This window comes from Misgurnus anguillicaudatus, chromosome 2, assembly GCF_027580225.2.
Source record: "Misgurnus anguillicaudatus chromosome 2, ASM2758022v2, whole genome shotgun sequence".
Lineage (NCBI taxonomy): Eukaryota > Metazoa > Chordata > Actinopteri > Cypriniformes > Cobitidae > Misgurnus > Misgurnus anguillicaudatus.
The window spans coordinates 43,437,034-43,450,302 of NC_073338.2; the positions used below are offsets into that span (position 1 = coordinate 43,437,034).

General features: G+C 37.6%; 1 protein-coding gene across 2 annotated transcripts in view; it reads left to right on the forward strand.

The window, feature by feature from the left end:
* Positions 1–13,269, forward strand: part of LOC141350574 (NACHT, LRR and PYD domains-containing protein 1 homolog) — a 131,654-nt gene that overhangs the window by 116,752 nt on the left and 1,633 nt on the right. The window contains exons 9-14 of one of the 2 annotated variants that reach the window (XM_073856024.1): positions 10,389–10,465; positions 11,150–11,367; positions 11,628–11,884; positions 12,453–12,569; positions 12,790–12,940; positions 13,184–13,228. In XM_073856024.1, coding sequence (XP_073712125.1) covers positions 10,389–10,465; positions 11,150–11,367; positions 11,628–11,884; positions 12,453–12,569; positions 12,790–12,940; positions 13,184–13,228 — 865 coding nt within the window. The remainder of the gene's footprint in view (positions 1–10,388; positions 10,466–11,149; positions 11,368–11,627; positions 11,885–12,452; positions 12,570–12,789; positions 12,941–13,183; positions 13,229–13,269) is intronic. The other variant, XM_073856032.1, reaches the window with a different exon arrangement.

Below are 13,269 nucleotides of genomic sequence, written 5' to 3' on the forward strand. Positions count from 1 at the left end.
TGAAATTGCTGCTCCTGTGTCCACCAAAATGTCACATGGGTGGCCCCCTATCAATGCATTGATGAAAAGGCGATTGGCTCTTTTCTTATTAATACAGGGGGCCACTGATTCCTATTGCGGACGCATAATTCCCTCAATGAGCTGACGAACTTGTGCTTCAGTCCATGTCTTCCCTTGAGAGTTTTCATCATAATTTTTCGCACTGACCTGTTTAAATGATGGACCTTGTCCTTCTGATCCACCTCTTTTAGCCCAGCAATCTTTTCTAACGTGGCCAGGCTTTCCACAATTGAGACAAACAATCAGCTTCTTCTTTGTGTCCATGTTGTATTGAGCTGTCGCCACTCCTCTTTGATATGACTTGTTTCCTTGTTCCTTGTTTGATCTCATAGCCATCTCTAGGCGGCCAGCCCATTGCATAATTTGGTCAAATGTCTCACCTGGGTTGACTCCAAGTGACAAGGCTTGCTGGTATTTTGCGCTCAGTCCATCCACAAGTGTGTCGGTAAACTGTACATCATCTCGGTCAGGTTGTTTCTTAGCACAGAGTGCCCATCTCTCATAAGCATTCCACTTACGCAGAGCATATTCATCTGGAGATTCATCATCCTTTTGCTTGTCACTGACGTGAAAGGAATTTTACCGCTGCCTAAGATTTCTTGGATTTCTTTTCGGAACCCATCTAATGCTTGCCAAAGACCCAGGGGTCGTCCCTGGCCATCAACCCACAAATCCATCCATTGGGCTGTTGTTATCGAAGCTGGCAAGCGTTCCCATCTGTCTCTTGGAATTTTAGCTTTAACAATAGTGTGTATATCTTTTAATGTCATTTGATGTGCTTCAACCAGAGAGTCTAATTCTCTCCAAAACTCTGTGTTTGGATCTTGTCTCTTTAAAGGAGGCAGGGCTGTGAGAATGGCTTGACGTTCTCCTGGTATGAATGGTCTCTCTTCTGTCATCATTTCAGATTCTTCTCTTTTAATTGCAGGTGAAGAACTTTCAGAACCGATTTTATCAATTGTGATCATGTCATCATATCTTGTCTCATCAGCCCAGTCAGATCCATTATCACGAGCTGGTGTACATTGCAGCATGTCTCTATTTGGCTGGGCTGATTTAGATCTCATTATTATTGGAGCTGCTTGTGCAGATGCAATATACATTTTGTCAACTGGACCTTCATTTGATCTTGAAGCCTGAGGCTGTGTCAGAGGTTTAGAAGAACTTGTATATTGTTCAGGCAAAGTTGGATAAATTGGGTTGTAAGGAGGAGGTCTTACAGTTATTGTGGATTTTTCTGGTGTTTGTGAATATTTCCTTTCAGCTTCAGTTATTATATTTGTCCAATCTGGATCAAATAAATCATCATTGGTTATATCTTCTTTAACTGAACATTTAATAGACATGATTTTATTCAACTTGTTATATGCCTGAACTTGAGGCTTCATTGCTTCAACAAGTGAAAGTGGACACCCATTAATGCCACAACAAATTCCTCCTTGTTTCACAATCCAATTAGCAGCCAGTATTGGGAATACTTTTGTCTTGATAGAGTCTTTTTGGGATTCGAACCAGCTTAGCTGCACATCCATAGATGCATTGATATCCAGTCCTTTCTTTAAAAACTTAGTTTGCTTCTTCTTCTTTTTATCCAAATACCAAACAGATATTATTTTGCTGTTGCATCCACTTGCCATCTTGCAAATTATTTGTCCCTCAGTCTCTTGTATTTTCAAAACAGCAGGACTATTTGTGTGTGTGTGTGTGTGTGTGTGTGTGTGTGTGTGTGTGTGTGTGCGGCCGGGTAATTATCACGTTGGGGGGACCAATTGTCCCCACAAAGATAGGAATACCAGTATTTTTGTGGCCTTGTGGGGACATTTTGATGCCCCCATGAGGAAACAAGCTAATAAATCAAACAGAATGATGTTTCTTGAAAATCTAAGGTATCAGACAGTTTCCTGTGATGGTTGGGGTTAGGGAATGGGGTAGGTAAGGGGAATAGAATATACAGTTTGTACAGAATAAAATGCATTACATCTATGAAATGTCCCCACAAAACATGGAAACCAGAATGCGCGTGTGTGTGTGTGTGTGTGTATTCCAAGGGAGGCCCCAACAGCAGCAAGGCTATTTATATGTGTGTGTGTGTGAATTCCAGGGGAGCCCCTCAGCTTCTCTCTGCTTCTCTTCTCTCTAACCTGCTCTAGTTTACTCGAGGAACAAAGAAGGGGGGAAATAAAAAAAAACAAAATAAAATTAACTAATTATTTATAAGTAACTTAATCAATTTATATTTCCTTTTTCTTCAATTTTTTTTTTCAAGTTGGTCTCAGATCAGTCTCCTCCTTAAACACTGAACAGCTTCATTGTCAAAATTGAAATGCACGCGATTCTAGCTCCTTTTTATTGATACCCTTCTTCTAAGGGTTCAATTCCCAGCGTATTTAAACGTTTTAGGGTTTCTTCGTATCTTCTATACTGCACTGCACTAACTCGGAGCACAGACCCGCCACTTTTAATCACAATAAATCACCACTGTCACACTATCCTCGTTTCCTTCTGAAACGATTCTTCGGTGTGTTGGAAATATTTTAGAGATTACTCTGCCATCGTTTTTACAGTCTCGCCATATTCCAACCACCTCCCAGTCATGACAGCTGATTGCTAAATCGCCTTACAGCTATCCCAATATATTGACTAAATGGTCTTCTTTCTAAAAAAGATCCACTTTTTTAAAAGTCTTTTCAAACATAGAAAAGACTACCCCAGCCAGCTTCATTCAATATCTTTTAGAGGTTTACTGATCAGAGCAACTCAAATAAGCCACATCAAATTTATATTATTTAAATTATTTTCCTATTTCTGACATATATATTCATTGGCAACACAACTGATGTTTAAATGACACAGTTCTTTTAAGCAGTTTCAGTCAAAGTCCAATCATCAGGCAGACTTATAATTATTTTAAAATAAAATAAAGTCTTACCTGAAATGATTGAGACAGATGCCTGAAGATGCAATCCTGTTCGTGACGCCAAATTGTAGACTTGGAATTAAGCCTTTTCCCCTTTATTATTTGATTCACGGGTCCGGACACCAATTGTCTTGCCAAGAAAAAATCTTTAATATATGTCAGGAGAGAAACCAGTAAAGATGTTCTATTTATGACAGCCTACACAATTCTTTGATTCTCCTTCCTTTCACCCCGTCATCCCTTAGTTTCTCTGGGGTGGTACAGTAAGGTTTGAGCTTTTATACATCACAGAAAGACTTCCTTGTAAGGTAGAAAAACATGTTGCTTAAGCATCTCAAATATAGAACATATATGTCATGCTAACACATGGCACAGTCCACTCCTATATTAAGAAACTACCCTTAGTGTATACTTCTGTGGTGCTTTGCAAACTGTACACATCTGACATGTCATATCAATGGAGCGTATTACCCTCTTTCAATCCCCTGACATGTGATCCATACTATCTATATGTCACACCCAGAGGCTGGCTGCTAATACTAAGGCCACGCCCCTTCTCAACTTCCACCTCCAGGAGGTCCCCAAAGCCAACCCAATGACCAGACAACACGAGAACAAGTAAGTATAAAATAATCTTTATTGAATAAATATCTAAAATGTACTGGGGAAATGGGGAAAGGGAAATTAAAACTAAATTCTGCCTCTGCCCTCCAGATGGGCCTCAGCCGGGAGATGACGGGAGCAAGGGGGCAACGGGGGTCCGGGGCGTGAGACTCAGGCTCCGGCCTGGATTTTACTATCCGTGGCGCGCTCCTTCTTCCTCCTGGAGGCAGAATCAAAAAGCCAAATGAGTGTGGGGGTTACTATCCTGGTTGCGTACCTGTATCTCTCTGGTGGAGGCTTTTCCTCGTACTTGCACAGCTCTTGTCGTGGCACTCACTACTTTTCTCTATCTCTCCACAGGTAACCACTGAGATGAAAGGACACAGTTAGTTCAACTTGAAATGGGAGCTCACCTCTCGGCCGAACTCAGCGTACAGTAAGTACAGGTTTCTTCGATTCTCTCCTCAAATGATTCACTCTCTGTCCTCTTCTCTCCACAAGTATCGACTGAGACACAAGAGCACCGTTACTCTACGTTGGATGGCTCTCACCTCTTGGCTGGGCTCGGCGTACCGTAAGTACAGGTTTCCTCGGTTTCTCCTCAGATTATTCACTCTCTCTCCTTTTTCTCTCCACAGGTATCAACTGGGGCATAAGAACACAGTTACTCTGCTTTAGATGGCTCTCACCTCTTTGCTGGACGCGGCGTACCGTAAGTACAGGTTTTCTCGATTTCTCCTCAGATTATTCTCTCTCTCTCCTTTTCTCTTCACAGGTATCAACTGGGACACAAAGCACAGTTAATTTGCTTTAAAGGACTCTCACCTCTTGGCTGGACTCAGCGTACCGTACAGGTTCTACTCGATCTCTCTCTCTTCAGGGTGCTACTCACGGATCAACGGGTACAGTGCATGCTCCGTCCTCATGAATCAACGGCTTAGGAGGTTGATATCTACAACTGGCAGCAGTGGCGAACTTACAGCAGTTTGCGAGGCGTCAGATGGGGTAAGTAGTTCCTACTTGGCGTCGGGGGGCGAACCCTCTCGACTACTCGATGGTGGCAGAGGGGTGGGATACCTCAACGTCTCACCGGGCCGAGCGCTTCCCTCTCTTCACTGCTGTCAGGCGTTTGAACTCTGGACAGGGGCGCCCCTTTGTAGAGGCCACGGGACGATGGAATTACGTCACCTCTCTCTCTCTCTGCAACAACAATATTCATGCAATTGAAAGTATCAATGATAATGGCCCCGAATCGTACTCACACCTCTGCTGTTTCTTCAGCGCTTTACTGCTACTCTGCACCTCTGCCCGATGTCCAGACGGGAAAAGAATCGTCCCAGGGCACCGTGCTATTTCCAGAGATCTGAAGCACGCTCACAACATATGCTGTACTGTACTAGGCTAGGACCAACAGCCTCTTTGTCCTTCCTCAACGAAGTGCGTGAAGGCGGGGGTTTATCTGACAGGACACACACAGCAATACACAGCAACCCACAACAAATATACAGCACCACGTCAAAATTAAAGGTGTTCACAGCACAAGGACTCACCCACCACACTCAGTGTACAAAAAGGACACCCGTCTTCCTTCACTTCGCTTGGTTCGGATCTGGGGATGAAATATGCGGCCTAGCTAGTGATGTCGTCGTTGTGACTGCTTCAATAAATATTCCTTCGGCTCACCCACCACGCTATGCTAGGGGTAGGGCCGCCCTCCTTCTCCTGGAGGAATCCAACAAAAAGCCAGGTAAATATACAGGATGCTTTCAACTTGGTCTTGGTACTTACATCAGTGCCGTTTTCAATCCCCTGTTTCCTTTGTCTCCGTTTGGAATATACTCCATTCACTTCTCAACCTTTAAGGTTCGCGATGTCTTCCACCACCATACGGCTTCAGCCTGAGAGAGAGAGAGAGTTTAAACAGCCAACAGCAGCGCACCAAACGGCACAACACAGCGCTTCAAACACACACCAAAAAGCTCCCTAAACTGTGAATAAACTTGGCCTTAAGTACTGCCTTGCTTGGCGTATCCTCCAATCGCCAACCGCTGTTCCTAACTAGGCACAGGTGCATCGAATTCGCAGATTTTCCCGCTCGCGGCGCTTACCGGAAGTCCGGGGTTTGTCTTTTCCGGTCCGGGCGGAAACACTTCCGGGCGGAACCAAACTTCCATAATTTAGCAAGAATCTTCCCCACACTTTGGGTGTGTGTATTCAGACATTATGGAAGTATTCTTTAGCAAGAAACTTCCCCACACTTTGGGTGTGTGTATTCAAACATCATGTAAGAAATCTTTAACAAGAATCTTTCTGAACCATTTTGGGTATATTATATTCATAATGGAAGTACTCTGTGGCCAGAGTGTCTATTGCCAGGTATGACTTTGTATTTTTTGCAACTGTTGATCATTTTAATTAATTGGAATTGAATCAAATTCTGTATGATATTGTTTAATTTATGTTTGAAGCTGAAACCTGCCTGGTATAATAAATTGTTACATTTGGCATATTCTAAATGGGTCAGTAATTCTTAATTCAAACATTATATGTATAACTGAAATTAGATGTTGATGCTTACACTTAAGTTGTCTCAGTTAAAGTTAGACTGGAGAATGCCTTGGTTTAAGTTAGACTGGAACTACCTCAACTTAGACTTGAATGGAGAAACCTCAACTTTATATAACTGAAATGGAGAAACCTTAGTTAAAGTTAGACTGGAGAATGCCTTAGTTTAAGTTAGACTGGACCTTCCTCAACTTAGACTTGAATGGAGAAACCTCAACTTTTAACTAAATTGGAGAAACCTCTTCTTAAGGCTGAGTAAGTATAAACTTAAATTAGACTGGATATCCTCAATTTAAGTTTATAGTAATGTATCCACATTATATATTTATATTATAACCATGATAAAATAACTATTGTTAAACTATGATCAGCAATACTAATATATTATTATTTAATATTGGAGTCAGATTACAAAACAGAGACAATTCTGTCAAAAGCGCCGAGAAAGGACAAGACACGCTGATAACTTCGCCCACGCCATTGGATACCGTCGTTGGGCTGATGGGTGGTTCCTTACAAGATAACACAACTGATTATGAATATAAAGAATAATAATACAGATACATAATATATAATAATGAAATCATATTAAAATAATAAATTTTAATAAAAGAAAAAATTTAAATAACAAAAGACTAAATTTTAAGTCTTCAGACACTATCTGCTGTATGCTTACCATCATTTCTCAAAATATCTTCTTATGTGTTCATCAGAAAAAAGAAATGCATACAGGTTTAAAACAACATGAGGTTAGTTCATGTCATACTTCATTGTGAATTAACTAATGTTAGGTACAACTTTTGATTTTAAAAATGATTTATTAAATGTTAAAATTATAAATGCAGTAGAATATTTTTTTCTTTTATTTGTTTTGTTTTATTTGTTAACAAATACAACCTTTATTTACAAATACAACCTTTATTAAAGTTTTATATTATATATATATATATATATATATATATATATATATATATATATATATATATATATATATATATATATATATATGTGTGTGTGTGTGTGTGCAATATTTTATAATCGTAAGAAATAAAGAGAATTGAATAGTTAGAGGAAATATACAAACAAATATATATAGTCATGATTTAAATATTTTACACAATCCGTTGTTTACCTATAATGAACCTAAAAACATTTTAACAACATGGATGAGAAACCTATTGAGTTTTGGTTTCGTTTTCGATTACAGCTAAAGTGCAGAATTCGCCTTAATCATTTGCCTTAAAAAACACGGAAGAAGCAACTGTGGACTGCAGTGAAGCACGAAAGGAGTTTACAGTATGAGTCAGTGAAAGGAACTGTGAATGAGTGTTTTGAGTGAGTGGATTTCGGACACAGACATACACTGTCAAAAAAAAAAGGTGTAAATGTACCTTTTTTCAGTCACTGGGGTGGTACACTGTAAAGAATTGCTGTAATTATGCAGCTGGTTGCCAGTAACTTACTGTAGAAGATAAAGACTAAAAATGTTTATTGTTCCTTTAACTTTGAACAATCTTAACATAAATGTAAAATCTACAGTAAGTTACTGGCAGCTAGTTGCCAGTAATACCCAGTAATACTGCAATTTCTACAAAAATATTTTACAGTGCAGATTACCTTGCAGAGACATATCCGAGATGTGCGTGTGCAATCTGGGATGAGTATTTCCTGTGGACTGCAGTGAAGCAGGAAAAGAGTGTACAGTATTAGTCAGTGAAAGGAACCCTGAATGAGTGTTTTGAGTGAGTCAATTTCGGACACAGACATATGATAGTCTGTACATAGAGTCACAGTAGTCTCGATCGGGTTGGGCTTCATAGGACGACAAACAGAAATGATAAATAATCGATTTGTGGCTTAATTTCCATATAAACATAAGGAAATCTCTTCCATAGCTGTGCTGTATCCGGGTGCATTAAAGGGGAAAAAAGTTGACCTTTTATGATGACAGACCCTTACAGTAAGTGGACAAGTTTAATTTCATTTAAATGTTTCATTTTTTAAAAGCAAACTTTTTTAGAACCCTCTTTTTAAATACATTTTCAGTAACATAAAGACAGGATTTCACGTAGTATTTGTGTTTATTACTGTATCACTGTATCACCTAAGCAAAACTTTGTGAGGGGGCCCTGTCAGCACGTTCATAACAGCCATTCACTGATTTGCAATGTGTAAACAACATGACATGTTATCAACATTGCATTCTTATAACTGTATACTTTGGCTATATACGTTACTTTTATGTATGAAAGGTTTTAATTTACTGACATTTTATCATGGGACATGATGTGTAATATACTGCAGTATATTGCAAAATATACAAATTATTGCCGCTTTCAATATATTGCACATTAATATAATATATGTGTTTATATTTAAGCAATATCGCTCGAGTAGGAGTGTGATATAGCTCTATATCATCACGGCTGTGATTAGGACAGAGGCACGAGGCCGCAGGCCGAGTGCCGGAGGCAATCACAGCCGTGATGATATAGAGCTATATCACACGACTCCGAGAGCGATATTGCTTTTATACAACAGTTCGACGGCACACGTATGAAAAACGAAAACTAGAAAACAACAACGGAATTATTTTAAAAGCCTCTTTGTTTGAGAACTACTTCTTCCGCCACGGATTTGAGGGCGGCCGGCCAGAATGACAGGTAAAACTTTCGGCTGCTTTGAAGCTCATAACAACTCAATGGACAGAAAAGCCGTTACTTTATATTACCGTTTCTTGGTCACAAAGTGTAGTTTTAAGATTAGTTCAGTCGAGAATATATATGTATTATATTTAAATCTGCAGTCGATTAGTAAAGATAGCGCCTGTTTGAACGTTTGCTTAGTGAGATTCGGTACGAATGAGAACCAAACCATGAGCGGACATCAGTGTTCACTCGCCCCGCTGACCACCGCCCTGTCTGGGCTACATTTCTGACAGAGATACCCTGGCTCTCATGTTGGCCTTGTTTGTTTATGATCGTCAAAATGAGATCAAATCAGCAGTATTTGGTGTCATGATCAAACTATTACTTGTTTTTTAATTCATATTTAGTGTCTTTTGTGTTGTTATTGTTTTGGCGTGAGGTAAAAGTTAATAAAACTACTTGTATAACGTTACTATTGCTTTCTCATTTATTCTTAACGCAATACGAGCACTCGATTATTATTATTAAACTTTGTTCTTGTCAGTACTATATAAAACGTTTTTTTATAAGTGTCAGAGATATGTTTTTGCATGAAAAAAAACGAGTGTTTATATTCCTCTTTCCAAGTGTTAATCGTCCACACGATGTGACAAGACATTTCTCCCATTAACTGTAACGTAACATCCAAGAGCGCTGATCTTTGACGGAATAATACTTCTGATTGGGGATTCACAGACTGATTTATGAGCTAGTAAACTAATGAGACACACACACGGAGAGTGATTCAAACAGCGCGTCTGTGTTTTTCCATTCAGAGATGAGCCTGCTTAGGACCTCCATTCACTAGGTGGCGGAATGATACGAAAGGTGAAGCGGTTACAGTGCCGATATCAGCACAATATCGCATAGGTCTTAGCCAATCAGATTCGAGAACCAGAAAGAACTGTTGTATAAATATATATAAAAATAAATGCAATATTATATTTATAAATATCTGCAATATTGTATTCCGATTTATATGCAAAAAATTTATTAACAATATATGTACAGATAAAGTGTCAAATGTATGTTTGCTATATGGTAGAATATATTTCAAATATATGTTAAATTATATGGAAAATACGTGAAATGTATGTAGATATGTGTTTGATATATTGTGGAATACATTTTAAATATATGTAAAATTAGATGGAAATATATGTACATATATGAGAACATGCACATACAATGTATGAACATATATGGGAATATAAAAAGTATATGTACATGTAACATCTAAAATATATGAATACTTAAATATGCAACCTGCAATATATAAACATTTACACCACATATTAACAGACTAAATCGTAATCTTTCAAAAGCCACATTTATTTTCTTTTAATCAGGCACAGATACTAAACCCAATTTGAGGTACAGAGCTACACAGGCCTATTAAAACCACAAGAGGTTTTGCATATGGTCAGACAAAGGAAATGTGATTGGCTTTACATTACATTACATAAATGTGTTGCGTTGCATTGCATTTACAAAAATTACATTTTAAAAGAGTGCCATTAAATCATCTGATCAGGATATCACTGCATGTATTTCAGTGTTTAGAAGATGCAGAAGTCTTCACACCTGAATATATTGACAGAGTCGACGAAAGCAAAGGAACTAACTTATACAGGTAAAAATATTAAACAAATTAAAGTCATGTTACTGTATTCATTGAAGTTTTCTGGATGGTTTCATAAATCTCTGGCAAATTGAATTTAAAGTCGCCATGAAACGGAAGCAATTGCCTTATTTTCCCCGTGGTGACTTTTATCTGAGTGAAACTGGCTTCTGAAATGAAATAAGGCAGGGCTGGATTTGAATTTGTCCATCGAAATCTGATTGGATCGTTTGAAGTTAGGTCATGTTGCTATTTGCTAATCGCTGCGATCTTCTCCCGGACCTCGCGCACCTGCCATACACCGGAAGTGAAGAGAGATCGTTTTGATGAGGGGAGGAGATTTGCGTTTTTGATTAAAGATTATGAGCACACACAACTTTTTTTCAAAATAATGAAGCTCACAGATAAGTCATTTGTTAATAATACCACAATATAAAAAATTATATATATATTTCATTGCGACTTTAAATGTTGGAATTTTTGTATGTAAATGGTTTGTAAGCCAGTTAATTAAACACTGAAAATTTAAGCCTCTCATGTGATTTCTTTATGAATTAAGATTAATTTTGGCCAAATTGATTGTAATAAATTTATGAGAGATCAATGTTAATGCATCAATACGACTCCAATCTCTTTTGTAGACTGGACATGTTTTTTCAGGGTAGTTTCAGTATAGTTGATTCATCTCTTCTCTAGGTTTGTTTCTCCACATGCTGGTCAGTTTCAGTGCAGTTTGACAAACCTTGTGTTTGTGATGGAGGTTAAAGGAGAGGTGTTGTATAAAATTGTGCCCTGGGATCCACGGCTCTTAGATGGTTTGGGTCAGATGCAGCCTGCAGGTCCCTTGTACAACATTGACTGTTTTAAAGGTTCAATCTCACAATTGCACCTTCCACACTGTGAAATTCTCTCAGGTATGTTTATTTGTTCATCCTCAAAATAATATTTTTCAATAATGTATTCTTTAAACAACTGAAGCAATGAAAAGTGATGAATAATTTACTTGTCATTTCAAAATAAATTAAGTGAAGAGCTCAGCATTTCACAGTATACATTGTCAACAACGTTTTAGTCACTGTTATTTTATACTTTAAATGATAAAGTATATTATTTAATAATATAAAATATATATTTTAAAATAAAGTTTTACCAAAACTGTAAATGTCTTTTACAGAGAAAAGTAAAGACAGTTTGGCTGTAGCACATTTCTCTGATGGTAATGTAGAAATCTTGCAGTCGATCAAAGTGAGCAGCACTCACGTGATTATCAATATCACAGAGTTTTCCCTGTTTGGACTTATAAAAAAGAAGATATTCCCTGTGTCTTCTGTCTATGCACAAGTTCTGCTTTTCCTTCGACCAAAATCTTTTGCACAGAAGCAGAAAATACTGAATGTTCACTTGCTTCCAGGGAATGTGCCCTTATCAGAGGTAAAGCTCAAAAATTATTTTTCCTATTAATAAAATGAACATAAAATATTACAACAAATTAAGCCCAAGTTATAGTTGTAGAAAGTCTTCCAAGAAGAGTTGAAGCTGTTATAGCTGCAAAGGGTGGTCCAACTTTGGATTAAACCCTATGGATTAAGAATGGGGTAATTTAGGTTCACATGCATATAAAGGCCGGTGTCCCAAAACTTTTGCCAATAGTGTACATTTTAGTCTGGGACAAGGCTTTAGCGCCGTCCGGAAAACCACCCCTAATGTTTTGAAGCTCCTATTCCAAAATGCCACTATTATACAGTACATCATTTTTATTTTAAATGATCAGTGTACTTCGAAATTATACAATTATTTGTATAATATCACACTAGCACTGCTTAGTTTAAATCTGAAAATTCTGATTCGGTGTATAGAGGAATCAAATTACTGTATTTAAAATGAGCTTCTTAGCATGTCTTCATATTTAAAGAGAGACTTTTTCAATATGCACATGATATAACTCGAGATGTTTAACATTTCATCCCCTAACAAAAATCTTATTTTATCTTACTTCAAGGTTCAGAGTCAACATCAGGAGAAAACATACATTGAAACAAGTTCAATTTGTCATCTGATTCCAGGGAAAGAATACAAACTGTGCTGTCATCCAGAAGAATGTGAAGTGCAGCCACCGGTTTGATATATTTGAATAGATTTAAGCAAAAAAAAAAAAAAATTGTGTAACATCTTTAGATGCTAATTATTATATAACACAACCTTCAGTTGTGATTAATAGTTTTTTCAGACTGTTTTTTTTTTTAAATATATTTTGTGAAATATAAAGCACAATATTTTTGCTTTGTTGATAGTTTTATATTTGAGTATTTTTATTCAATGATAATTATTTTTTTCAGGATGAGGTGTTTGATTGTAATTTTGGCCCAAACTTTCACACTACATTTGAAGTGTTTCTGAATGTCAGCATTGATGAGGTCAGGCTTGGTCTTCTGGATTCAAATAATAAAGGGAAAGAAGTGTGGAAGCAACGACGAGTTCTTCTCTCAGGTACTTGATAAAATTCTGTTGTTCGAAGCAAATTAGTTTATGAAGTAACAATTAGAGATCAGTTATTTGTCGATATAAAGTGTCATTGAGGGGAATCATTTATTAAATGCCATTTAAACATTCAGTGATCTGCAGTGACACAGCTGCCCAAAGTAATTTATTTTCATTGACAAATTTCTAATCTAAGCTATAAATATTATGATGGATATTCTTTTTTGATCATATCTTTTTATTATTTAAAAGCACCAGCTCAAGGTGTGGAACCTCCAGTTGGCAGAAGGTTTACAGGTACGGTATGACTTCTATGCTTAACACTTCAATTAAATGTT